We start from the raw sequence: 27,878 nt of genomic DNA, 5'->3' as shown, positions 1-27,878 counted from the left end.
CCTATACGTAGCTTAGAAGCAGTCGAGGGTAAATTGTCACTAGCTTAGTAGACTAAGCTGTAGCTGGCGCAAACGTCATTATAGCTTGTTTAGGCCCAATATGGCTCGGTTGCTGTCGGAGAACTGAAAACTCAAAAACTGGGCGTGTTGCTTTAAGGGAAGAATGTTTACAGCCCTCAGGTGGAGTCATTCCCTGTGATAAGGCTGAGCTAGAAATGACTGCTCCTTAATTGTCATCAGAGTGCTGTAGGGGCACCTTCAGATCAGCATGGTAAGTGGGCATGGGATGCAATTAACAGTGTTGGGATGGCAGCGGATTTTGTACGTTGTATTTAGACATGGTCCTCCAACCTAAATCCTTAATACATCGCTAACGTGAGGCAGGGTAAAGACAGAACGTTTTCTTTACCCTCTCTTTAGTTCTGTGTGAGAGTGAATACAGTTACTTCTGTTAGTTCTGTTTTGGGATTACATTTAGAGAACCACTTCCCCTCTCACAGTAGTTATTAGCACCTTAGAATTTCGAATTTTTCAGTGGAAGCAACCTTTCGAACTGCTCTTCTCTGTCTTGCCCCAGTGTGGGCTTTCTCTCCCTCATTAAGTTGGCTTAAGTTGTTTTCACTTGTAAGGAATCATGGCTTCCAACACGAAAGATACTTGTAGCAGTAGAATGTTCTGTGTCATGACTGGATCGATGTCAGCGTTCTGGCTGTGTTGTTGACTTGCAAGAGATTTCCTCTGAGAGCAGATGAATGACGGGTATAGGAGGCCTTTTGTCGTATTTCTTCGAGTTGCAGCTGAATCTACAGCTATCTTGGCATTAAAGGCTTAATTGATAATTAGGTTTTCTCGGAAACTCAAGATCGGTTTTGGAGTGGCATTTATTAGTGTGCTGGGACTTGTTGATGTTGATATTTAATGGATAGTTGCGTCCTTAGACTCTTCAGTACTGCGATGAATATTCTAAGAGAGAGCTTGGAAAGGTGACAGAGGTTGAGAGAGAAATAAAGTCAGTCTAGTCCTCTCTACCCTTGGATGCTTCTGAAGCCAGGAACAGGGCTTGCCAGGTCAACTTGTTTGTGGTGTGTTGAGAAAGAACCATGTTACTTATCATGTTGTCTGAGCACCCAAAGGACAGCAATTTATCTCCGTTGGTGATTGTTTTTCACTGCGGCTTACTGTCAGCAAATGTGCCTCTCAACTGAGTTCCTGAGGGGGCAGCTGGCAGCTGGAGAAGGGAATTCCTCAGAGCTGTCTGCATGGGCATTTCATAGGTGAAGAGGTTCTGAGAGGTGCAGACATGGTGAACAGCCAACCCCTCCTTTTGAAATCGTTCTTAAACTTAGAGGACAAAGGTCTGGTTTGGCTAATGCGTTTACAGCTTTTAAAGTCCAAGACGAAGGTAGAGGGATGAAATTATTCTTTGCAGATAAGGATTTATGGACTTTGGTCGTGATGGAATGCACTGTTTTGATTTTTCACATGCCAATACTTGGAAAGGCTATTCGTTCATTCTAAGTGAAGTTGAGTTGATGTTACTTTGACAGCCGTTGACACTAGAAACAGAGTTGCACAAAGAAGAAACAAGGATGAAATTCTAACTATTGAACCTGAAATTCTCTTGAAGTGGAGAAGTCTATGGTATGCCATGCCAGTGGAGACAAAGTGCAAGGTTTTGAGGAGCACCACAGAGTCCACATCAGATTGCCAGGGTGTGCCAGGTCAGAGCCCTTGACCTCTGCCTTCTCACCCACACTGGGGGCCTGTGGATTCCATAGGCCAGTGATTGGTGGGAAGTCTGAGGTCTGTAGTTGAGTTCAGGCTTTGAGACAGTGCATGTGGCATTGCCCCTGGGCTTCAAGACCGAGCCAAGCTGCTTGAGCACCTGAGAATGTAGAAGACAATGCAGCTAGGGGCAGACTCGGTCCAGGACCACGGGCAAACAAAATGCAGCTGCTTAATTAACATCAGATATTGCCGTAGATTTCTACGACTTACGTTTTCCTTCTCTCTCCTAAAAAAATAGTCAATATATCCCAGCTCAAATACTCAAAGGATTGTTTTCCTTTAAGAAAAATAATGGATGCTGATGAAGGCAGACTTCAAAAAAAAGTAACTGTTACGTAAGAAAAAAAACTTATTCAGAAGTAACTAGAGTTTGTTTTGTATAATCATGATTTCTTTTCTTTTTTCTTGTGTGTGTGTGTGTGTGTGTGTGTGTGTGTGTGTATGTGCGAGCGCTGACATGTGTATATGAGAGTTCATGCATCTGGAGGCCCAAGGTTGATGTGAGGAATCATTCTCAATTTTTCTTGCATTTTATTCACTCAACTATGGTCTCCCAGTCAAGCCTAGAGTTCACTGATGCAGTTACTCTTGCAAATAGTTTGCTTTCTGGGTCTTCTATCCCTGTCTTCCCAGTCTAGAATTATAGGCAAGTTGCCCCACACTGTGTTTATCTGGGTTCTGGGGATCTGAATTCCTATGCACATAGACACACAAAATAATAATAATGTGTGTATGCATGCATCTGTATGTATGATGTGACTATATGAACATTGCACGTCACCACCCATTTGTAGAGTCTGTTCTCTCTTTCTATCTTTACCTTGGTTCCAGGGATCTAACTCAGGGCTGTCAAGTCAACGCACAGACTCACCAGTATGAAATAATGTAAGCACCATGTTAGTCCTCAGTTCGGGTTTCTATGACCCTTGGCTGCTCCTTGGAACCTGTTTCTCCTGGGACACTGTTGTGGAGATGGTTATCTCCTTCCACCTGTACGTGTGTTCCACGGATTAAATTTGGAGTGTCAGGTTAAAGGGGCTGGCCATTGCTTTTACCTGCTGGACCACCTAGCCCCTTTCCTAGAACTCTTTAGAGCAGTGGTTCTCAACCTGGGCATCACATGGGTTGCCTAGGACCACCATACAACACAGATAGTTACAATATGATTCATAACAGTAGCAAAATTGCAGTTATGAAGTAACAACAAACACAATTTTATGGTCGAGTGTCAACACAACAGGAGGAACTCTATTCAAGGGTCGCAACAGTAGAAGGGTTGAGAACCACTCAGCTAGATTATAATGTACTTCCTCTGTGATTTCTAAGCTAGTTTGGTCTTTGACATTTGTAATCAGTAGTGCTTATGCTGTCTCAGCTCCTACTCTGTTCTAACTCACTGTGGCTTATTGCAGAGGGAGTGTCTCTCCATTCACATTGGTCAAGCTGGTGTCCAGATTGGTGATGCTTGCTGGGAACTGTATTGCCTGGAACATGGAATCCAGCCAGATGGCTTTATCCTGGATGGTCAACACAATCATTTGGAAAATCCTAATATGGATCACAGGACTGTATCTTTAGATACCTTCTTTCATGAGACAAGCACTGGGAAGCATGTGCCCAGAACACTTTTCATGGACCTAGAACCAACCGTTATAGGTAATCTAAATTTGACTTGCTAGTGCTTTTGACCAAGATCACAGTCAAACAAACCAAGTGGGTAAGATTATGAGATTGGACTAGTCTATATGAACAGGATCATGTAGACCTTCCTCAAACCTCAGTCTGTAACATGACAAACATACTCCAATGGGAAGAAGGTTGGCCTTCTTTCCTGTGGGGTGAAACTATGTAAAACTCCTAGTTTACCCATACACACACTTCGGCCCAACATTGAATATTTTTCCTGGCTCTGAGAGCAAAACTAGAAGCTATTGGCAAAGAAGCTGAAACTTTGTCATTGTCATAAGAGAGTAGTAATCTGTTGTGGAGTTCAGAAGGCACAAATTCTCACTATTCTACTTGATTCTAGATTTAAAGATTCGGACGGGAGCCCGGGCACTCACCTGGATGGGGGTTCATTCACCTATGTGTCAAGTTGATGTTCTGAGTCCTGAGGCATAGATGTTGGTGGGGCTTTTAGTCCTTGTCACGTGGCCTGTCTCTAAAATGCCTAGATCCTTGTCGTAGCATGGTACCAGGTCTCAAGAACAATTATTCCATGGGTACAAGGCAGATAGATGTACATGGTGTCTGCCACCCAGCTCTGAAGGTCACCTAGTGCCCCTTCTTCTGTTCTCAATAAGCCAAGGTAGTTATGAAGACATCAGAGAAGGGATATAGACCCCACTCCACTTTTTTATGCAAGAGTAGAAAGTTTTAGAAGCAAATGTATGATGGGAAGAGTTTTTTCCTTTTAAATTTTTTATTAGGTATATTTCTTTACTTACATTTCAAATGTTATTCCCCTTCCCCGTTTTCTGTCCATAAGCCCCCATACCCTCCCCTCTCCCTCACCCATAGGGGTATTTCCCCAAAACATCCCCGTTACTGCCCCCATATTCCCCTGCACTGGGGGTCCAACCTTGGCAGGACCAAGGGCTTCCACTTCCACTAGTGCCCCAACAAGGCTATTCTCTACTACATATGCAGTTGGAGCCCTGGGTCAGTCCATGTAGAGTCTTTTAGTAGTGGTTTAGTCCCTGGTAACTCTGGTTGGTTGGCATTGTTGTTTTTAAGGTGTTACAAGCTCCTTCAACTCTTTCAATACTTCTTCTAATTTCCCCCAAGGGGGTCCTATTCTCAGTTCAGTGGTTTGCTGCTAGCATTGACCTCTGTGTTGGACATGCTCTGGATGTGTCTCTTGGGAGAGATCTATATCTGATCCCTATCAGCATGCATTTTTTAGCTTCATTAATCTTATCTAGTTTTGGTGAATATCTCTATCTCTATCTATCTATCTATCTATCTATCTATCTATCTATCTATCTATCTATCTATCTATCTATCTATCTATCTATCTATCTATGTGGGCCACATTCGGGGCAGGCTCTGAATAGCCTTTCTTTGAGTCATTGCTCTAAACTTTGTTTCCATATCCCTTCCTATGGATATTTTTTCCCCCTTTTAAGAAGGAGTGGGAGCATCCGCATTTTGGTCATCCTTCTTCTTGAGCTTCCTGTGGTCTGTGGATTGCATCTTGGGTAATTCGAGCTTTTTGGCTAATATCCACTCATCAATGAGTGCATACCAAGTGTGTTTTTCTGTGATTGAGTTACCTCACTCAGGATGATATTTTCTAGTTCATTCCATTTGCCTATGAATTTCATGAAGTCATTGTTTTTGATAGGTGAGTAGTACTCCATTGTGTAGATGTACCACAGTTTTTTGAATCCATTCCTCTGTTGAAGGGCATCTGGGTTCTTTCCAGCTTCTGGCTATTATAAATAAAGCTGCTAATAAGTGGAGCATGTGTCTTTGTTGTATGTTAGAACATCTTTTGGGCATATGCCCAGGAGAGGTATAGCTGGGTCCTCAGGTAGTTGAATGTCAAATTTTCTAAGGAACTTCCAGACTGATTTCCAGAGTGGTTGTACCAGTTTGCAATCCCACAAACAATGGAGGAGTGTTCCTCGTTCTCCACATCCTTGCCAGCATCTGCTGTCACCTGAGTTTTTATCTTAGCCATTCTGACTAGTGTGAGGTGGAATCTCAGGGTTGTTTTGATTTGCATTTCCCTGATGACTAAGGTTGTTGAACATTTCTTTAGGTACTTTTTGGCCATTCGATAATCCCCAGCTGAGAATGTTTCATTTAGCTCTGTACCCCATTTTTTAATAGGGTTATTTGGCTCTCTGGAGTCTAACTTCTTAAGTTCTTTGTATATTTTGTATATTAGTCCTCTATCAGATGTAGGATTGGTGAAGGTCTTTTCCCAATCTGTTGGTTGCCATTTTGTCCTAATGACAGTGTCTTTTGCCTTACAGAAGCTTTGCAGTTTTATGAGGTCCCATTGGTCGATTCTTGATCTTAGAGCATAGGCCATTGGTGTTTTGTTCAGGAAATTTTTCCAGTGCCCATGTGTTTGAGACTCTTCCCCACTTTTTCTTCTATTAGTTTGAGTGTATCTGGTTTGATGTGGAGGTCCTTGATCCACTTGGACTTAAGCTTTATACAAGGTGATAAGCATGGATTGATTTGCATTCTTCTACAGGCTGACCTCCAGTTGAACCAGCACCATTTGTTGAAAATGCTACCTTTCTTCTATTGGATGGTTTTAGCTCCTTTGTCAAAGATCAAGTGATCATGGGTGTGTGTGTGTGTTCATTTCTGGGTCTTCAATTCTGTTCCACTTATCTATCTGCCGGTCTCTGTACCAATACCATACAGTTTTTATGACTATTGCTCTGTAATACTGCTTGAAGTCAGGGATGTTCTTTTATTATTGAGTACAGTTTTCGATATCCTGGGTTCTTTGTTATTCCAGATGAATTTTCAAATTGCTTTTTCTATGTCTATAAAGAATTGAGTAGGAATCTTGATGGGGATTGCACTGAATCTGTAGATTGCTTTTGACAAAATGGCCATCTTTACTATATTAATCTTGCCAATCCATGAGCATGGGAGATCTTTCCATCTTCTGAGATCTTCCTCAATTTCTTTCTTCAGAGACTTGAAGTTCTTGTCATACAGATCTTTCACTTGCTTGGTTAGAGTCACACCGAGGTATTTTATATTATTTGGGACTATTGTGAAGGGTGTCATTTCCATAATTTCTTTCTCAGCCTGTTTATCCTTTGAGTAGAGGAAGGCTACTGATTTCTTTGAGTTAATTTTATACCCTGACACTTTGCTGAAGTTGTTTATCAGGTTAAGTAGTTCTCTGGTGGAACTTTTGGGGTCACTTAAGTACACTATCATATCATTCGCAAATAGTGATATTTTGATTTTTTTTCCCTTCCAGTTTGTATCCCATTGACCTCCTTTCCTTGTCTGATTTCTCTGGCTAGGACTTCAAGTACTATATTGAATAAGTAGGGAGAGAGTGGGCAGCCTTGTCTAGTCCCTGATTTTAGTGGGATTGCTTCAAGTTTCTCTCTATTTAGTTTGATGTTAGCTACTGGTTTGCTGTATATTGCTTTTACTATGTTTAGGTATGGGGCTTGAATTCCTGATCTTTCCAGGACTTTCATCATGAAGGGGTGTTGAATTTTGTCAAATGCTTTTTCAGTAGCTAATGAAATGATCATGTGGTTCTTATCTTTGAGTTTGTTTATATAGTGAATTACATTGATGGATTTTTGTATATTAAACCATCCCTGCATCCCTGGGATGAAGCCTACTTGATCATGATGGATGATCGTTTTGATGTTTTCTTGGATTCAGTTTGCAAGAATTTTATTGAGCATTTTTGCGTCAATATTCATAAGGGAAATTGGTCTGAGGTTCTCTTTGTTGAGTCTTTGTGTGGTTTCTGTATACGAGTAATTGTGGCTTCATAGAAGGAATTCGGTAGCGCTCCGTCTGTTTCTGTTTTGTGGAATAGTTTGGATAGTATTGGTATGAGGTCTTCTATGAAGGTCTGATCAAATTCTGCACTGAATCCATCTGGCCCTGGGCTCCTTTTGGTTGGGAGACTTTTAATAACTGCTTCTATTTCTTCAGGAGTTATGGGGTTGTTTAGATGGTTTATTTGTTCCTGATTAAACTTTGGTACCTGGTATCTATCTAGAAAATTGTCCATTTCCTGCAGATTTTTCCAGTTTTGTTGAATATAGGCTTTGGTAGTAGGATCTGATAATTTTTTTTAATTTCTTCAGATTCTGTTGTTATGTCTCTTTTTTCATTTCTGATTTTGTTAATTTGGATATACTCTCTGTGACCTCTGGTTAGTCTGGCTAAGGGTTTATCTATCTTGTTGATTTTCTCAAAGAGCCAGCTCCTGGTTTCGTTGATTCTTTGTATAATTCTTTTCATTTCTACTTGGTTGATTTCAGCCTTGAGTTTGATTATTTCCTGCCTTCTACTCCTCTTGGGTTTATTTATTTCTTTTGTTCTAGAGATTTTAGGTGTGCTGTCAAGCTGCTGACATATGCTCTCTCCTGTTTCTTTTCGCAGACACTCAGAGCTATGAGTTTTCCTCTTAGTACCTACCACTTTCATTGTGTCCCATAAGTTTGGAAATGTTGTTTCTTCATTTTCATTAAATTCTAAGAAGCCTTTAATTTCTTTCTTTATTTATTCCTTGGCCAAGTTATCACTGAATAGAGCATTGTTCAACTTCCATGTATATGTGGGTTTTCTGTCATTATTGTTGTTATTGAAAACCAGTCTTAGTGCATGGTGATCTGATAGGATGCATGGGATTATTTCTATCTTCCTGTATCCTGTTGAGGCCTGTTTTGTGACCGAGTATATGGTCAATTTTGGAGAAGGTTCCATGAGGTTCTGAGAAGAAGGTATATCCTTTTGATTTAGGATGGGATGTTTTATAAATATCTGTTAAGTCCATTTGGTTCATAACTCCTATTAGTCTGATTGTGTCTCTGTTTAATTTCTGTTTCCATGATCTGTCTATTGATGAGAGTGGGATGTTGAAATCTCCTACTATTATTGTGTGAGGTGCAATGTGTGCTTTGAGCTTTAGTAAGGTTTCTTTTATGAATGTAGGTGCCCTTTCATTTGGAGCATAGATATTTAGGATTGAGAGTTCATCTTGATGGGAAGTGTTTTTATGGCCATCTTTGGAAGCTAGTCTGCCCTACTAGAGAAATACAATCTGTGTATATTAGATGAGAGTTGTTATCTTTATTAGAATAGAGTTAGAGCATATAACAAATTGATGGGTCAAAGTAGACCTATGTCAAAGAATGTTAATGTAATGCAAAGATTAAAAATTTTACTAAGGTCAAAAAGGGTAAGGCCAAAGATACTTATATCCGGGCTATATATTGCTCTGCTGGGTGTTACGAAGAAATAAAACTAAGAAACTACTGGGGAGTTGTAGTTAGTAGAGTGCTTGCCTAACATGCAAGAATCTTGTAATTAATATTTTAGTTCGATGTTAAAGAAGATATGGCAGTACACACCTGTAATTCCAAACCTCAGAGAGCAGGGGCAGGAGGATAAAAAGTTCTAGGTCTATTTTGGAATATCAAATACCTTGCCTACCAACACCAACCAGAAGAATTTGTTTTTCCAGACTAAGAAAGACCATTTCCGCAGGATAAATTCCATTCCTTGGCCACACCATGGGAAAAGGATGGAGACCAGAGTATAGAATTCTGTGAGAGGTTGAAAGAGGCCAGCAGTTAAAGTGAATGTAAGCACTGACCACTCCTCCCTCTCTGCAGATGGCGTCCGTGTGGGGAAGTACCATTCACTCTTCCACCCAGAACAACTTGTGAATGGAAAGGAGGATGCTGCAAACAACTATGCACGAGGTCGCTACTCTGTGGGTTCAGAGGTCATCGAGCTTGTTCTAGAAAGGATCCGAAAGCTGGCAAGTGGCTCTTCTCCCTTTCCGGATAGGTTATGCTGGATACTTGTGGTCTCGTAGCAGCATCCACCGGCCTTGCTTACTGCCCTCTTTCTGTCACAAGCCGTTCACCCTGGGCCTCCTGTAGATGCTTAAGGGGGGGCTTTAGCTACGTGGTTACATGGGAAGCCTTTACAACTACCAGGTAGCTTCCCTTTATGTTCCTACCATTGGATGACTTATGCTGTGTGTGTTAGCAGACACGTTCAAAGCTCTCTCAAATCTATTCTTTTCCAATTGTCGCCACTACTTGTGAAGATGACCGGGGCAGAGATTTTGTGAAGATTATTTGCTGACTTGTCTAATAGTTCTGTAAGGGTAGGAATCTGCAGGTCCTTTGTTAGGTAAGTGGTTTGGTGTAACCACTGGTAGCATATTGCCTATCATAGTATCCTGGATGCAGTGTGTAACTTGAGAGGCACATTATATATCATGGAGAGGACTCTACTTTGCCCCTGTATTTTGCTGACTTCCTTTTCTTTGTTTTTTTTTTTTTTTTTTTTTTTTTTTTTTTTCCCGGAGCTGGGGACCGAACCCAGGGCCTTGCGCTTCCTAGGTAAGCGCTCTACCACTGAGCTAAATCCCCAGCCCGACTTCCTTTTCTTTACTATTGACAAAACCTTCACATCATATGTAGATAAATTCATGGGAAACAATGAAAAGTAGCCAAATATTTAGGCTTCGCTTTTATACGCTGAGTCTCCCTTATCTGTCATGATTGGGACCAGAACTACTGGGTGGGTATTTTTCTCTAGGCTTTAGAGTATTTACACACACATATGAATTTTTAGGGAACCCAAGTGAAATGTAAAATTTATTTAAATTTCAAATACCACTTATAGTCACAGGCTTCAGACAATTTAATGCAGTACTTTTAGTGTGCCTGTATGCTGTGTTGCCTGCCACCCGTTTCTATGAGCTGTGATATGGAATTTCTATCAGTGGCATCATGTAAGTACTCAAAAGGAAAGAAAAGAGAGGATTTGGAACATTTTGGAGTTTGGGATTAGGACCACGTAGGCAGTTGTCAAACCCTAAAGATTTTTCCAACTCCAGGCTTTCCCAACTCAGGTATATTTTAGAGTAGCTATGGTTGCTGTGTAGCTGATGTGGCAAAGAAACCATTCTGAATCCTCTTAAAGGACATATTTTTCTTGTGTGTATTTGTATACACAGGTGCATGTGGGGACCAGGGGACAAACTTGCCTGTCATCCTTCAGATAGCATCTATTTTGTGGTCTGTTTGAGACAGGGTCTCTTATTGATGTGGGACTGGCCAACCAAGATAACACAGATATCCTGGCCAACAGGTTATCATCAAACCCTGGTAATCCGTCTGCCCTCCACCTCTCCAGTCCTGGGATTATAACCATTTGGCACTATGACCAGTTCTTTCCCCTCCTCTCTCTTCTCTCCCTCCTCCTTTTCCTCCTCCTCCCCTTCTCCCTCCTCTTCCCTCCCTCTTTCTAAAACTGTGTAGGTAGCTTCCGAAGATCAGACCTGCATGCTTGTAAGGCTCCTGATGGAGCCTTTGCCCTCCCCTCCTTTCTGAGTCTTTTGTTCTTGGGAAGTTATATTCCATCATTATCATCTAGTTAACTGCCTGTTTTTCCCCCCAGGCAGAGCAATGCAGTGGACTTCAGGGATTTCTGATTTACCGAAGCTTTGGAGGAGGCACGGGGTCAGGATTTACATCTCTCTTGATGGAGCGACTCTCTGTAGAGTATTGCAAGAAGACAAAATTGGAGTTCTCTGTCTATCCATCTCCTCGAATCTCCACTGCGGTGGTAGAACCGTACAATGCCATCCTCACCACTCACTCCACCATAGAATACTCAGACTGTACCTTCATGGTGGACAATGAGGCTGTGTACAACATCTGCCATCGCAAACTTGGCGTCGAGCATCCTTCCTATTCGAGTATCAACAGGCTGATTGCTCAGGTGCTGTCTTCCATTACTGCTTCCCTGCGATTTGAAGGACCTTTGAATGTGGACTTAATTGAATTCCAGACCAACCTAGTACCTTATCCACGAATACATTTCCCCATCACCACCCTTGCCCCCATCATCTCTGCTGAAAAGGCGTACCAAGAGCACCTCTCTGTGCCTGACATCACTGCTTCTTGCTTTGAGCTCTCCAACCAGTTGGTCAAGTGTGATCCCCGGCTTGGGAAGTACATGGCTTGCTGCTTACTATACAGAGGAGATGTGGTCCCCAAGGATGTCAATGAAGCAATTGCAGCCATGAAGTCGAGGACCTCTGTTCAGTTTGTAGATTGGTGTCCAACTGGTTTCAAGGTGGGCATCAATTGTCAGCCACCCACAGTGGTACCAGGAGGGGATCTAGCCAGGGTTCAGCGTGCTGTGTGTATGTTGAGCAATACCACAGCGATTGTGGAAGCCTGGGCCCGCCTAGACCACAAATTTGACCTCATGTACGCCAAGAAGGCATTTCTGCACTGGTACATCACAGAAGGCATGGAGCTTGGGGAGTTTGAAGAGGCCAGGGAAGATCTGGCTGCTCTGGAAAAAGATTATGAAGAAGTGGGTCTAAGTTTCTGACGAAAAGGTAATCAGGCAAATGAACGCTGAGTTAAAACTCTCATGCTTTGTTTTCTATATACCTAGTGGATAAGAGGAGAGCAAAAATCAAATCAGCAAGATCCAAAGTTCTGCATTAAATTAAATAAATGTATTAATGTCAACAATAAAGTAATATTTTCTTGTGTACAGTAGAATTCACCTCTGCTACCTGAGAGCCTACTGGGGATTAGAATCATTTGAACTACTGGGTCTCTTCTAGGTAGAGTTATTTTATGTTAGTTCTTACGTCATAGTAAAAGTCCAGCTTTATTCTTTGCCAAACAAAATGAAATGCAGCATTGGGGGAGTGTGGAACTCTAATGTTTCTGCTTTCCTTTGTCTGTCTGAGGTGGAAAATGCACAGATTATGAATGTTATTTCTCCATTATCTATGCATTGCACATCATTAAATCATAAACGCTTTCAGAACATTTCTTTTTCTTTTTCCAAGTGTGAGCTTTAAGTCCTCAGTTTGCTTTTCAAACAAAACAAACAAGCAAGCAAACGAGTACTGTTGGGCACTTTTAGAATTTGGGTATGAGTATCCTGCAGGTAAGAAAGTACCTATTGCCTCTTCAGGTGCCCTGTCTGAAGGAAGCTTTATTTGTTTGCATGTGTGTGCGTGTGTCTGTGTCTGTGTATGTGTGTGTCTCTCTGTGTGTATATGTATGTGTGTGTGTGTGTGTACACGCGCACGTGTTTGTATGTCTGCAGGAGTATGGCATATTGCCATTTCAAATGGCAGCCAGAAACTAATGACAAGTGTCTCTCTCAATCTCTTACCACTTTATTTGCCAAGGCAGGGTCTCTCCATCACCAGCTTGTCTAGGCCCAGGCTCTCAGGCACTGGGATTAGAGGTGGGCAACCATGCCGTCTTTGACTTTCTGTGGGTACTGGAGGTCTGGACTCTGATCCTTATACTTGTTCAGCAAGCACTTTGTCCCCTGGACCATTTCTCCCACCTCACAAGGCTATTGGCAGTTACTTTTATTCTTGCTATTAGAATGAATCAGACAAAAACAACTTAACAAAGGGAGTGGTGTTTTTCTTTTGTTGTTGTTTATTTTCTTTTTTCTTTCTTTTCTTTTTTACACTCATGGTTTGAGGGGATGGGGGAGGTTCGGGGCTTGAACAGCAGGAGCATTAAGCAGCTGGTCACATCACATCCAGTCAGTAAGCAGGGAGACATAAATGATAGTGTTTATCAAGATTTCCTTCTCGGGGTTGGGGATTTAGCTCAGTGGTAGAGCGCTTGCCTAGTAAGCACAAGGCCCTGGGTTCGGTCCCCAGCTCCGAAAAAAAAAAAAAAAGATTTCCTTCTCCCTTTTCTCCCCTTTCTCTTGTTGTGGGTACACAGCCCCCCATTTAGGATGGACTTTCTCTCCTCAGCTAAATCTCTTTGGAAATACCATTATAGACACACCTGACATATGTCTCCGAGGTGATCCTAAGATCCGGTCAAGTTGACAATGGCATTCAATTACATGAATTACATGAGTTCATGAATGTGGCCAGCAGGCTTGGTTCTGAACCACTTCAGAGGTCTGATGATGACGATGTAAATTCTGAACTGGAGTAAAGAAAACCTGGGGAACCGGGAGAGACGTAAAGAGAGGGTGGGGTATTTAAAAACCACTTCACACATGAGTTCGTGAGAGGGAAGGGGAGAGGAAGGAAGAAGGGCAAAGAGGGAGATGGAGAGGGGGAGATCTCAATGCTGATGCCTGGCTGACATTTTTCTTTTTATTCCAGGGCTGCAGCCCATGGAGTGGGGCTGTCTGTATTTTCAGATGAGTCTTCCAGTGTTAATTAACCCTATCTAGAAAATGCCTCATAGAATTAGACATACTCGGAAGTTTGTCTCCTAGGCTACTGGAAGTCTTGTCAACTTGACAACATTTACCATCAAGGACATCTTCCCCACTGTCCTAGTTACTGGTCTACTTCTGTGAAGAGACACCAAGACAGCTCTTAGAAACAGAGAAAGCATTTAATTGGGAATTAATTGGGGACTTTTCTTACAGTTTCAGAGAGATAGCCTACTATTCTTTTTTTTTTTCCCGGAGCTGGGGACCAAACCCAGGGCCTTGCGCTGGCTAGGCAAGCGCTCTACCACTGAACTAAACCCCCCAACCATAGCCTACTATTCTTATGGCCAGTAACAGATAGACATGCTGCTTGCCACGGATTGAATATGCTCGGCTCAGAGAGCAGCACTATGAGGAGGGGAGGTCTTGTTGGAGTAGGTGTGTCACAGTGGGGTGGGCTTTAATACCCCAATCCTAGCTGCCTGGAGTCAGTATTCTGCTAGCAGCCTTCAGATATAGAACTCTCAGCTCCTCCTGCACCATGCCTGCCTGGATGCTGCCATGCTCCTGTCTTTATGATAATGGACTGAACCTCTGAACCTATAAGCCAGCCCCTTGTCCTTTATAAAACTTGCATTGGTCATGGTGTCTGTTCACAGCAATAAGACCCTAACTAAGACAATGCTGTAACGGTAGCTGAGGCAGAGAGATAGAGACACTATGCCTGGAGTTGGCTTTTGAAACATCAAAGCCCACCCCGTAATGACACATGTCTTCCAACAAGGCCACACCTCTTTTTGAATATCCTATACAGTGCTTTACAATTCTGTTAGGCCTTTTTTTTTTTTAAAGCTAAAATTCATTACCTTCTTTATTACACCTTTGTTACCTTTTTTCTTTAGCCACTAGAGGGCATCAGTGAAGCACGTCCTCTTGCTCACACACAAACCACTTGTAGATTTTATTTTAAAAATTAACTACATAATAGTATTCAAATGAGAACCGTTTCTTGAGTTTTAAAATAAACCTTATGAATCCCACTATTTGAAAGTCTGGGTTTTCCTTTTTTCCATGTGTATACGTGAGGTGTGTGTGTGTGTGTGTGTGTGTGTGTGTGTGTGTATGTGTGTGTGTGCACACGCGCGTTTATATGCATGTGTGCACTCGTGTGGGGAGCATGTGTGTGCACAAGTGTATGTGCCCATGTGTGCACAGGTGTGTGGGGGTCGGAGGCTGAACTGGGCGTGTGCCTCCCTCGATCACTCTCTTCACTGTTTGCTGAGGTAAGGTCTCTGAGATGAGTTCAGAGCTTTCCGATTGAGCGGAACACCCAGCTTGCTCTGCAATCCCCATCTTCCTTTTCTGAATGCCAAGATTACAGGCAGCTGCTACACCTGCCCAGCGTTTCAGGTAGGCAAACTTACACACTTGCCTTTACAGGATCCACACACATTTTTGATACTGTTTTTTATACTTCAGTTGGGGATTTAGCTCAGTGGTAGAGCACTTGCCTAGGAAGCGCAAGGCCCTGGGTTCGGTCCCCAGCTCCGGAAAAAAAGAAAAAAAAAAAGAAAATGCTATTTATACTTCAAAAAATGGTACTAAATATTTGAGGTCAGGTATGAATTGAATATTATCCCATTTCCATTTAAGGACAGCTGTAGTATGACAAACTTTTCCACAAGCCCTTAGTAATAATTTTAAAATTTAAACTATAAGTTTAAACTAGTTACCCTCACCTGTCTGAAGAAGCATTCATAAACTAGAAAAATCATTACTTGACTCTACAGGGTTTAAATTTATTTATGAAAAGTTCATAATTCAATTGCGAGTGAAAGGGCTTAGTATAATTCTTCTATGCCAGGTGTTCTTAGATTTTTGTAAACAGTGTAGTTTAAAGTCAAATGTGTACAACCTCTTTATACCTCCAGAAGCTTGAAACGTCTTCGTTTAATTTGTTAGTCACTCATGCATGGTAGGTTTATCCTTAGTCTAGCTACCAGGGACACAACACTTAACAACATAATTCTTGTTCTCATAGAGAGTAGCCTGTAGTGAACGTGGAGAGTGAAAGTAATAAACTGAATATAAGTCTGTTAGAAGGGCCAGCAAGATGGTTCAGGGGTCAGGGTGTTTGCTGCCAAGCCTGATGACCTGAGTTCAAACCATGGGAACTTCATAGGAGGAGAAGAGAATGGCTCTTGTACATTGACCTCAAATGTCCCCATTTGTGCTGTGGCATTGAACGCTTGCATGTGCACGCGTGCACGTAATCAATAAAACGTAATTTACACACGAGTTAAGAGGCATAATAAATGGATTCCACTCAACTCGCTGTTCTTGACACCTTCTCGTTTGTCCAGGCCACCATTGCAGGGTTCTGAGTCAGACATGGTCCTCTAATATTCCGTGTGACATGATCAACCAAAACCTGCTCACAGAGGCGAGGCCTGACACCTTTGTGCACTTCCACATTGATCAGTCATTTCCTCCCACTTGATTGAAGAAAACCTAAGTGACGCCATCGAAACTGTTAATCCCAAGAGGGTGAGTGGCCATCACTAGACAGTGCCACAGTTTCTGAGAGTTCTCAAACACTGATTATAGGAGGCTCCCTCACCAGGTCATTGAATTGTTCCTTCACAACTGTCTTACAGAATAATTCAAAACAGCGTCCTAGGAAAATGGCAGCATTATTATGTGTCTAGAACTCATGGAAGCTCCCTGAACAGTGCTTAATTCCTGTGTGTTCAAAGCTCCCTTTGTGTCAGGTACTGATTGCCATGGCTGCTAGAGTAGGTAACACCAGCTCATCACTGAGCTGAACTGCTATGCCCTTGTGCTTGGCGGGGTGACTTCTCATCTGTGCATTAGTCCCCGTCTGACTGGGGAGAAACCAGGAGGACCAGGGGACTTCCTCAGGCAGTGACAGATGGCTCTCCTCCAAAGTTACCAACACAAAAGTGAACTGGGCCTGTTAGATAGGAATGACGGTGCTCTTTGGATGTGGCCAACTCTCCCTCCCATGTGTTGAAGGGATTATGATTAATTTATATAGAGGTACTGTTTAATCTCAAGTCAGGGTTTGTATGTGCAGACAAACAGAACTGTTGGATGGGGGCTCGCTGAAAGGAAACCTTGTGTTCTACCGACTCTCAGTGATGAGTTTCAGATTGGGACAGCCATCCCAGTTCATGTGTTATCCCACATTTTCATCATCTGTAAGTTCACATGCTGGGGACCATACTATTAACTCCCTGATTTATGTGAAGGTTTTTTTATTTTCTAATGCTTTCACATCTGCAGCTCGTTAAGCTCACAGCTCTTAGAGATGGAGTGCATGTTGAAGATAGAGGCTGACTTCGTTGTCTTCCTGAATATAACCCCATCCTTATACACTAGTTTCTAGTGCTTGCAATACTGACTAAGAGAGGGGTCACCAGCGGATGAATGTGACTCTGCCATCCACAGCAGAGACACCTCCAGTATCATTTTAACTTCAAGCTCTGTCTCCAAAACTGAAAAAAAAAAAAAAAACAACTTACAGACCTTGGAAAATACTCATTAAAGTTAAGTAAGATAATATTCATAGATACGTATCAGGCCTGGTTTTTGGAACACTAGTGACTTTGCAAGATTTTCTCCTGCACATGTAATATGCAGAAAAATTAATTTCTCTGAGATTCGAGTATTAATCTAAGGAGATAGAGCATTTAACATTTAATAATGTTTAAGGTTTAAAATTTTCCCATAATGCTTATATAAGAATGGTTATTAAGTCAAAGAATGTAAAACTTTATAATTTCACTGTATATTGCCAACTCGTCTCTCTCTGAATTGCAGGAATGTTGGCGAATAATTCTGGAGAGTGGCCGTTAAAATCACCAGGGTAGTGAAACTCACAGACATTTGCCCATATGAGAGATGAGAGCATCACATGTGGTAGTTGTAGCAGTGCAGTCGTTACGAAGTTTGCACATGTCTATGTGCTCATGTGATCTGCCACATCCTTGTTTGTTTTTCTTTTGGATTTGTTCCTATTAAGTTTATTTTTTTAAATAGCTCCTTACATATATTTGATCCGAAAGCTGTGCACTTTTGCACAAGTGGCAGAACATTTTCCAAATTCATTTCCATCTTTCTCTCTCTCCGTGTATTGGACTTTAACCAAGGACCTTGCCAACAACTAGGCAAATGTCTACCATTGAACTATGCCCCAGCTTCATTTTTCTTAAAATGCCTTTTATAAGACTGGGTCTCTCTGTGTAACAGCCGTGGTTGTCCTGGAACATGCTTTGTAGTCCAGGCTGGTCTCGAACTCTCTGCCTCGAAAGTGCTGGGATTAAAGGTGTGTGCTACCACACTTGACTGCCTAACTTTGGTTTTATTTTGACTTTATCTTTGGTTGTGATGCTGATGCTCCTGGGTGTGTGTGTGTGTGTGTGTGTGTGTGTGTGTGTGTGTGTGTGTCTTTTCTGGGAATCTGACCATTGAGTCTTGCTGCCAGGAGGCCACCAGAGAGTTGTTAGTGTGGTCCAGTTTTAGAAGAATTTTGTTCATATTAAATATTCTTATCTTTGGATTCTTTATATGTATCTATGAATATGTTTGTAATTTTACACAACCGTCCACACTCTCAAGTTCATCATTGGCTTCTTTCCAGATTTGCCTCTGTTCATTCACTTAGTTTATTGGCTTTCAGACAGCAGAAGCACCCCCTTGTATCAGAGAGACATCAGGATCTGCCGCAGTGCCCTGTTCTGTATTGGGTAGGTATGTGGGTTCAAAGAGATTGCAGGGAAGGGGTCGGGGAGATGGCTCAGTGGGTAGAGCACTTGCCATGTGTGGTGGTTGGATTTAGAATGGCTCATTTGTTTGAATACTTGGTTTCTAGTTGGCAGAACTGTTTGGGAAGGATTAGGAGGCGTGTCCTTATTGGAAAAGCTTTGTCGCTGGAGGGCAAGCTTTGAGGTTTCAAAACGAGCCATTTTGCCATTGTCTGCTCTGCCTTCTGTCTCAAGATGTTAGCTCTCAGCTACTGTTCCAGTACCATGTTTCCCTGCCTGTTTGCTGGCATGTTCCCCACCACGGTGGTTTTGGACTTTAATTCTCCAAAACTGTAAGCACAAAATAAGCACTTTCTTTCATAATTTGCCATGGCCATAGTGTCTTATTGCAGCAACAGAAAGAAATTAAGACATCATGCAAGCTTCCCAGTATCTCTATAAAAAGGGTGGGGTTTGGGGGCGGGGGGGCTGTGGTTGGTGGGTTTTCTATAATCCTACATTCTGGGAGGGGGAGACAGAGGATCCCCAGAGCAACCTAGATAACTACAGTATCTGAATCGGTGAGCTATGGTTCAAGTAAGAGATTCTGCCTCCGTGTATAAGGATGGGGTTTTATTCAGGAAGACGACGACGTCAGCCTCCACCTTCAACATGCATACACACATGCAGCCACATCCATCAACACAATGCTATTACACATATGCATGCATCTATACACACATGTACACACACAGACACACAGACACACAGACACACAGACACACAGACACACAGACACACAGACACACACACACACACACACACACCATGGGGAAAAAAAAAACCCGTGGCTCCATGCCTAGGGAGGTTTGGAACGTTGCAGCTTACTGCCCTTCCATAGCCCTGATGCTCTCTCAGAAACAAATCTGAAATTATGCTCCTTTTGTAGGACCTATTTACAGAGATGGATTGAGATGGAGACGGGAAAGCCAACAGACTGACACTCAATCTTTCCTTTTCTCTTTATCAGATGCTGCTCCTTGGAGGGACTGGGGATTGATCCACCCGCATTAACATCCCTCATTAGCCTTTCCTGTTCTAAGCTCAGAGTTTGATGGAAGAAAAAGCAGAGACAAGCACAAGTTCAAGAAGCCACTGACTTTAATCCGGATGAGGAAGTAGGGGAGGTACTTGGTAGCAAGAGGGTGAGCTGTGCTTCTCCGTGTCTCTGCCGAGGCTCAGACCAACATAGAACAAAGAGGGAGCCCGAGAGCTCTCTCTTCAGACATGGGACATCAGGGAGGAACTTGGAAAGGAGGGGCACTGTGTGAACTTGTCTGTTGCCACAGGGAACTAGAAAGCAAACACAAGATATGGGGAGAGACGTTAACCTCCATTGTGGGCACAGGCTGGAAGCAGGAGAGGGTCAGAGGGGTACAGCAGTGGAGTAGCCTGTGAAAACGGACCATCCGTCCTTTGCAATTCGAGGGCACGTCCTCAGTTTCCCTCCCCTTTATTCTGGGGCTCTTGTCTCGATGGGGCGCCCTCCTGCCTGGCCTTTGCTTTATTTCTTTTTCCCAATCTGTGCCATGAGTTGAGCATTGGCCGCTGCCTTGGCTCGCAAATTCTTGGCCTTGTCAATGTTGAAGAGGATGTTCATGATGTTAGTGGGAACGTCGAGGGACAGAGTGAACTTGGTGCCCCGGTCGTTTTTGACCTTGTCCGGGTACAGCTTTCCTTTGGGCTGTGCTTGGGATTGGTATCTGTACCGGATGCTTCTACCTCCATTCCCACCCACAGCGTCTGAGAAAGTTCTTTTGTTCTTGATGTGTTTTTGTTCATCCTCTTCTTCTCCCGAAGGGTCTTGTGTGGGCAGGTAGCCAAAGTTCTTCTTGCTCAGCACCGGCACATCCTCCAGCTTGTTCTTCTTGACCTCAGACAGGGCTGTGTTGAGGCAGCTGAAGACTGGTCCTGCGTTGTAGAACTTGTGGGAGAGGCTTGTCCTTGGGCCCCCTAGGAGCAGCAGCAGAAGCAGCAGGAAGTAAGTGGGCATCAGCATCGCTCCCTGTACTAGGAAAGAAGGATGTGGAAATAGGTGTGAGAGGGACTTAGGTCTGAGGAGGACATGGGGTATATAGTCTAATAGAGTATTTTCTAATGGTCTTCTGGGAGGTTTCTCAAGGTTGATCCTCAGACAAGCAACATCAGCATGTTCTGGAAATTTGTTTCAATGGCAAACAACTCTCAGATCTTTCTCTACAACCAGCGAAAATCAAAACACAGAGACCAGCAATCTGTGTTTTAACGCATCCTTCGGATATTTCTGGATATGTAGTGGTTTCTGTAGGCTTTCAGGCCTGAATATTTGGTCTCTGGATAGAGGTACTTTTGGAAAGTTCTGGAAACTCAGAAGGGAGAGAGAGAGAGAGAGAGAGAGAGAGAGAGAGAGAGAGAGAGAGAGAAACTCACTGGGGTATGGGGTGTGTTTCTAGGAGGTATATCACCCCTGGCTGTTTCTTGTCTGAATTCCCTCTATCATGATGGTAGCGTCTATATTCTGCTGTACCATGATGGACTGAGACGTCTGGGACCATGAGCCAAAATAACCCTTTCTTCCCTGAAGTTGCCCATGCCTGGTATTTTATTAGAGCAATGCAGAACAGTTAACCGCCCATTAATTCTGATGGTCCCTACAGTCTGAGAGTTTGCCAGTCTGGCATTTCTAGCTTGTTTAATTTAGCTTTGCTACTGGCCCAAAAAAGCCAATAACACGTGTACTAAGTAAATACGTGGCCACCTTCCTGGTCTTCAGAACTAGTTGTCTGTGCTTGTCCTTTAGAACGATTGGCAGAAGTGTGTGGGGGTCTGGGGGAAGGAGGAGGTGTGTATGGAAAAGCTTGGAGGAGTGGACAGGGGAGGGGAAACTGTGGTTGGCATATATTGTACAAAAGAAGAATCTATTTGCAATAATAAAAAGGCAAGAGATATTCTTAAGTAAACCAACACAGGGATTCTGCTGAGTATTTAGCAGTGAGAAAGGATGTCTTGTGATCTGCAGGCATGGTGTATAGTGACAGGGGACATGTAATCAGAAGGCTGGGTTCTAAACTCCCCTTAATGCCTATGTGACCTAGGCCATGCCCTTTCCCAATAGATGAACAGGGGTGGTCTCAAGGCAATCTTAGACTTCCTTAGGCTGTAAACAGGAACCCTTCTCTTTAGCTCAGGCCAGTATGGAACTGATCAGGATGTAGCCTGGGCTAGCCTCAAGCTCCTGCTATAAACCTCCTGCCTCAGACTCCCAAGTACTGGAAAACTATGCAAATGCCACCAGACCCAGCTCAGACTGCATGTATGCCTGAGTTCAGTTCTCTGAAACAACCTCTAAGTCCTACACACATTCCACACACACACACACACACACACACACACACACACACACACACACTCACACACGTGCATTTATATAATACACACAGATACATGCAGTCACACATATATGCATATACACACATGTACACGTACATACACATGCACATTCAAGCCCCCTGCACTGGTTGTAGTTTCCTGTAAAAGTTTCTTCTTTCCTGGATGCACATCATAGCTACCACCTTTCTTTCCTTTTAAAGCAATTTATTTATGTCTAGCATCATAAGCATTTGATAAAAATATGAAATATTTTTATCGAAAATATTTTATAGTATTTTGTGACAAAATGAACCTTGCTTTAAAGAAACTGAATACATATACAGAGGCCAGCTGTGAGTGTGCCACAGGCTTTAGTGACAGCACACACTTCGGAATTAGACAGAATTTGCTCAGGGTCCATCTGGTCCTTTGAAAGCCTCAGGCAGATTCCTTAGCCCTGTGACATTCAATGTCCTCATTGGGCAAACAGGGTGACAATACTGTCTCACAAAGGCTAAGTGATGAATTAAAGTCAAATGGCCAATGTGCGAACGTGTGTGCTCTAACCCCACTCCCTAGGCTGCTTCCTCCTGGAGCTGGTTGGACTCTAAGTGAGGGGATTCTCAGGCACACACAGCCTTGACATCCAGATCCTACACTCACTCCACTTCCTCTCCTGAAACCCACTGTGGCACAGCAGCAGGGACCAGCTTAGATTTTTATACGAGAAGCACAAACATTGTAATTTGCACCCAAGTCCATCTTGGGACTAACCCTACCCCTCCTGGCTGCTCCTCCTGTGTGAACTAAGCCCGAATTTACAAGCCAGCCTCTTAAAGACCCGGGCCACTCTGAACTCTGTGTTTCTTTGCTGTTTCCAATTCTTCTGCTATGTGCCAGGCTCTGTGATGAGGAGATTTTCTCTCCCTTTGTTCCCCGGGGCTCTTGAGAACCTGGGTAGCAGCAGATACAGCCAACAGAGCCCTATACTAAATCGCATCTTCAATAAATACTTGCTATATAAACTGACATTCAGATTAGCCTTCAGGCACTTAAGGAAATTTATTTCCCCTAAGGCAGGAAAACCTAGTTTCCATTCTCCTTTTAGAGGTATTTTCTCTGTGCAGATACATGCTATTATTATGTGTTACTGAGGGGACAAGTATGCTCTCCGAGGCAAAGGGCTTTGGTTGTCCTGCTTTTGTTGAAATCACACATATGCATTTCTGCACACATATGTGTAGAAAACAGTTCTGCAAAATCAGTCTACAGTTTTCCCAGGAAATTTTTTTTTAAAGTTTCCTCTTTTGCTATGACCTGGCCTCCCTGGAGCCCCCCATATTTACCTCAGGATATTTGTGTCCTATCTCAAGTCCACAAGTAACTGACCCTGGGCTGAGAGGTGAGATCCCTTTTCATCTATTTATCGAGTGTGTGTGTGTGTGTGTGTGTGTATGAGAGAGAGAGAGAGAGAGAGAGAGAGACAGAGACAGAGACAGAGAAACAGAGAGAGACAGAGAGAGACAGAGACAGAGAAAGAGAGAGAGACAGAGACAGGGACACACAGAGAGGAATATGTTGTTGTCTTACTCTTTAGGCCATGTGATTCCATCAGAGAAGAAAGTCATCATGGGAAGGAAGCAAATGATGTGTAAATGATACATAGTAAGTGTCTGTGGGAAAATGTCTTGTGTGGGACTTTGTTTGTGGACCCTAAGTTCTAGTGTACGCCTATGAGACTGTGGGTGTTTCGGGTGAGAAAGGAACATCAGCTTTGACACCAATAAAAAGATGTAAAGCAAAGACCATTACCCAGACCCACTGTCCCTCTAGAGAAGCCCTGGCTCTGGGGTATCTCGAGTATAAGGATTCTGTACCATGCTGGGTATTTTCACAATCAAAGCCATGGTTAGGGTTGGGAGACAGAGTCACATTTCTCTTCAGGATGTTTCTTGTAATAATTCATCTGTATCTCTCCAAGGGTTATAAAATCAGAGGAAAGATATTCATTTTCAGGTATAGTGCCACATAACTATAATGTCAGTACTGGGAGGCAGGGATAGGGCAGTCGGACTTGAAGGCCATATTGGTTACACAGGGAGTACCAGCCAACCCAAGACAATGTGTGACTGCCTTGAAAAGCCGAAATAAACAAATGAAGTAAAGCAAAACTACACGAAAAGATGCCAAGGTTCCCTAGGCGATTCATGATTCTTGAACGGACTTCTCTGTTAACGTTTTCAGGACCATTTTACCCCAACTGAAACAGCATCAAGGCATCCTTGTTACTTCCTATGGAAACACCATATTTAGTTAAGGTTGGGAAGCCAATCTGTGAACCTATATTTTTCTTGTCAGGTGTCTGACCTCTTTGAGGCTGTTTGAGCAGTACTTTCCTACAGGGTCTTTAAAGGGATCCACTCACTTCCGACAACAGTTAACAGAATCAAGCTTAAAATATGAGGCCATGAACGATCCAGCCAGACTCACAGGAAAAAAAAAAAAGCACAGGATGCAGAAACCATGGGTTTCTCAGCTTCCCAAGTGTAGCAGCAAAGACAGAGCCGGACCTCTGGGGCCCATGTCTGCAAACACAGATAAGAAACTCAACTACGAAGTGCACCTAAAAAGGCTAAAACATTTTAGTGAGTCCACGCTGCAGAACTTAGGGGACACTAAACACTTCGAATATTGTAAGATGAAGCTTTTCGAAATATTTTACTTTTGGGAGAGTTTTGTGGAACACTCCCCAGACTAGACCTAGACCCGAGACACTTTCCCTTGAATGTAAAAAGTGAGGGCTTGTGCAAGACAGGCTCTGCTCTTCCCTGGAAGATGGAGGATAGGCTATTTACAGTTGTGTCCTAACTATTCCATCCCCAGAAGAGGTTTGTTTGTTTATTTATTTATTTTTTTTCTATTTATTTATTCATTTTTATATAGCCTAGTTTAGAAAGGATACAGCAAATAGAATTCCTGGGAAACGGTAGATGTGAGACATCCCCCAATGTGTTCCCGATCACTGGCTTTCACAGGTGGAAGCCATTGTAGTCATTGAACCGCCCCCCCCCCCCTTTTCAGCATTAGAAGCTGGAACAGATTCAGGGCTGGGGGAATTCTTCACCTTTCCTGTTGCATTGGGTTAGCACCAGGGGTTGTTGTGGGACCTGCTCCCCGCCCTCCCCCCAACCATGCCAGGGAAGGAAAGGAGATGCCACAGGTGAGAAGAACACCCAAGTACCGGACAGCAATGCATTCTTGCTGCTCTGAGGCAGTGTGGAATATGGGCCTCTAGTGTCTGAGGCTCTGGGATCCCTAAGCAGTTGTAAAGTATCACCAAGGACGGTTTTTGTATTCATAGACAGACTGTACTCAGAGACAAGAGGTGTGTGTGTGTGTGTGTGAGAGAGAGAGAGAGAGAGAGAGCGCACACACACACATGAATGCATGCATGCTTTCGAGAGTGTGTGTGTGTGTGTGTACAGACTGCATTGGATATGCAAGCAGGTCTCTTCCAAGCAGGTCTCTGTATACTAACACAGGAATAATCATTCTGCCCCTGAATAATTTCTCCCTGGTGTCTCTGGTACCAATTCCTGCTGATTTAAAACAAGCCTGGCGGTGGAGTTCAGCACTCCCTTCCCAGGAGTTCCCACCGAGGGGCTGCTGCCAGCTCTCAGCTGTCTAGTAGCCAGCCCTTGTTGAGAGAAAATACATTTACACTTCATAAGTCAGTCCCCGAGGACAACCTTACCTGTAAGAGGACTTTGCTCTAGGGTGGAAGTGCTCAGGTCGAGGGGCACAGCTTCTGGGCCCGGAGGGCTGCTCCCCGCAGGTCCTCTGAACTCCTGGCCGTTCGGGGTCGCAGCTTCGTCTTCTCTGGTATTGTTCGTAGTGAGCTGTGGTAGTTCCTCTCTATGGAAACCGCTCCACTCCCCTGTGCATGTATGTAAAAGTGACAGATCACAGGGTGGATCGTAATTCCAGACGTAGTGTCTACTTTAGGATGAGATTTCATTTAAAATACAACTAGAGCCAGCTGTGCACGTCACAGAGATGACAGGTACTCAGGAGACTGGAACCTCCCGCCTCTCCCTCTTCTAGTCACCTCCTTCTTCCCCTCCTGCCCTTGCAACTTGCTTGTTTAATTAAAGGCAAAAGAAAAAAAAGATAACAACAGAACCCAAACCACAGGTAAGCTGAGAAGCCTTGTCTTTGGACAGTTTCATTACTGGTTTTAATTCAGGCTAATTCTAGCCTCCCCTAACCTCTCTCTCCCGTTCACCCTCCCATTGGTAATCTGGGGCTCCAAACTGCTTTGCAAGCAGAGAAGGTGGTTTGCAGTTCATCTGTTGCCTTGTCCTTTTGTGGCTTCTGACAGCGGTGTTAGCCGGCTACTCACACAGCTCATTGTCACTGTTTGTCAAATACTTCTGTGTCTAGAGATTTTTAGTAGGAAATCACTTGAAATTTACTAATCTGTGAACCCAGTATTTACTGGATACTTACTGTAAGTCAGGCATTTTTTTTTCAGACTCTGGGGGAATTCATTGATAAGGAAGTTGGGGCTGGTATAGAGAAGAGCTTGAGAGAGAGAGGGAGGAAGGGGGGGAGGGGGAGAGAGAAGGCACACTCAATTACCAAGGGCAAATACCCTAGTTTAGAATGGAGCAGATCTAAGCGAGTGAGAGGTCCCTGTGCTCAGTGAGAGGAGAGCAGGAGGCAAGCTCACAGTGGTCTGGTGTGGATGGAGCTGAGGGACAGAGGAAGCTGGGAAGGAGCCAGGCAAAAGGAAGCTAGGTCTGGCCTACACTTACAAGTGCTTTGAAGACCTGTTTAAAGAGCACACATCGTTTTAATAAGTCTTAGAAGATTCGAAGGGGGGCAGAGTCCATGCAGGTGACCCTTAATTCATGGATGAAAAGACTGAGGCTGTGGGAAATCTTGTTGGGACCACATAGGCTCAGGGTCACAGAGTAAGGTTAGACCAGCCTTACAGTCGGCACGATACCATTCCTAGTCCATGTTAGACTTTCGGCTGAGTAGAATTTTTAAAGAGCCATGGAACGGGCTGGGTCTTCATGGTCTTCATGTCAAAACCAAAGACCCCAGCCTAGATGACTGTTCCTTTCTTGAAATTCTGGGTGAAGAACTAGCTAGGTGGACTTCTTAGACAATTAAGACTCTTCAGTGTCCATAAATCTTTCTAGGGATAAGTGGAGAAGGAGGCTAAGGTACCCAGTCTCTTCTAACCTAACCTTCTTTATAAGATAGGAAACTATAGCTCAGTGATAGGGCACAGAGCCTGGGACCCTACCCTCCAGTAGCACAAGTTTTAGAGAGATATGAAAAGGAAGCCCCTTCCTTCAGAGATGAGATTCTCAGGAAGTCAGAGGTAAAGTGCAACTAGATTTATGTTCAGATCCACCAGCTCTGTCATCAATTAATTAATTAGTGTATACTAGTCTTTGAGAAGAATCTTTTTGTTGTTGTTGCTTTTTGTTTGTTGTGTTTTGTTTTTTTTTAGGCATCCAGGGGCCTCAGGTAGATAGAAGGAGGGTAGGTGGTAGGAAACTTGAACTTGACTCATTTCTCTTTTATGAGCTCTGATGTGGAAGGGAGGCAGACCTAGGATGATCGCAAACACGGCTCATGCAAATCAGGGTCTCTCTACCTTGGTTGTACTGACATTTTGGTCAGACAGTCCCTCGATGTGGCAGTCTTTATGGAGCCCTGTAGGATATTCAGCAACATCTGTCTGTTCTGTGTTCAGTGGTAACAAAACCACCTGTCCACACACCATTTGTGGTAACCAAAACAGCCTAGGGTGAGGCACTAAACCTTGGTTACTTTTCTTTCCTTTCTTTTCTTTTTCTTTTTTCTTCTTAACTTTTTATTGATTCTCTGTGAATTTCACATCATGCATCCCAGTCCCACTCAGCTCCCCATCCCATTGATTTTGCCCTTGCTACCTTGTCCCTAAAAAGA

General features: G+C 43.3%; 2 protein-coding genes across 5 annotated transcripts; one reads left to right on the top strand and one right to left on the bottom strand.

The window, feature by feature from the left end:
- Positions 1-228: 228 nt before the first annotated feature.
- Tubal3 (tubulin, alpha-like 3) lies at positions 229-12,332 on the top strand. 3 transcript variants are annotated; one of them, XM_063276236.1, is made up of 4 exons: positions 229-271; positions 3,201-3,444; positions 9,138-9,290; positions 10,946-12,332. In XM_063276236.1, exons 1-4 carry the CDS (start codon positions 269-271, stop codon positions 11,884-11,886), a joined length of 1,341 nt encoding a protein of 446 aa, XP_063132306.1. In that variant the 5' UTR covers positions 229-268; the 3' UTR covers positions 11,887-12,332. The 3 variants fall into 3 exon arrangements, with proteins under 3 accessions (XP_063132306.1, XP_063132307.1, NP_001099588.1); XM_063276237.1 differs by lacking the exon at positions 3,201-3,444 and having other exon boundaries at positions 235-271; NM_001106118.1 differs by lacking the exon at positions 229-271 and having other exon boundaries at positions 9,138-9,238; positions 10,942-11,886.
- A 7,289-nt stretch (positions 12,333-19,621) lies between these two features.
- On the bottom strand, positions 19,622-25,915 carry Ucn3 (urocortin 3). Of its 2 annotated transcripts, none has more exons than XM_063276701.1 (2): positions 25,645-25,915; positions 19,622-20,552 (listed from the first exon to the last, which is right to left on the bottom strand). In XM_063276701.1, exon 2 carries the CDS (start codon positions 20,539-20,541, stop codon positions 20,047-20,049), a length of 495 nt encoding a protein of 164 aa, XP_063132771.1. In that variant the 5' UTR covers positions 20,542-20,552; positions 25,645-25,915; the 3' UTR covers positions 19,622-20,046. The 2 variants fall into 2 exon arrangements, with proteins under 2 accessions (XP_063132771.1, NP_001073677.1); NM_001080208.2 differs by having other exon boundaries at positions 19,622-20,547; positions 25,645-25,870.
- Positions 25,916-27,878: the final 1,963 nt, after the last annotated feature.

Source organism: Rattus norvegicus, chromosome 17, assembly GCF_036323735.1.
Source record: "Rattus norvegicus strain BN/NHsdMcwi chromosome 17, GRCr8, whole genome shotgun sequence".
In the NCBI taxonomy this organism is placed as follows: Eukaryota; Metazoa; Chordata; class Mammalia; order Rodentia; family Muridae; genus Rattus; species Rattus norvegicus.
Note: the sequence above shows the minus strand (reverse complement) of the source record. Positions and strands in the feature narration are given on the sequence as shown.

Coding starts and splice junctions, on each gene's coding strand:
- Tubal3 (XM_063276236.1), top strand. Junction 3,445..9,137: donor CCTAGAACCAACCGTTATAG/GTAATCTAAATT, acceptor CCCTCTCTGCAG/ATGGCGTCCGTGTGGGGAAG. Junction 9,291..10,945: donor AAGGATCCGAAAGCTGGCAA/GTGGCTCTTCTC, acceptor CCCCCCAGGCAG/AGCAATGCAGTGGACTTCAG.
- Ucn3 (XM_063276701.1), bottom strand. CDS start 20,541: ATGCTGATGCCCACTTACTTCCTGCTGCTTCTGCTGCTGCTCCTAGGG.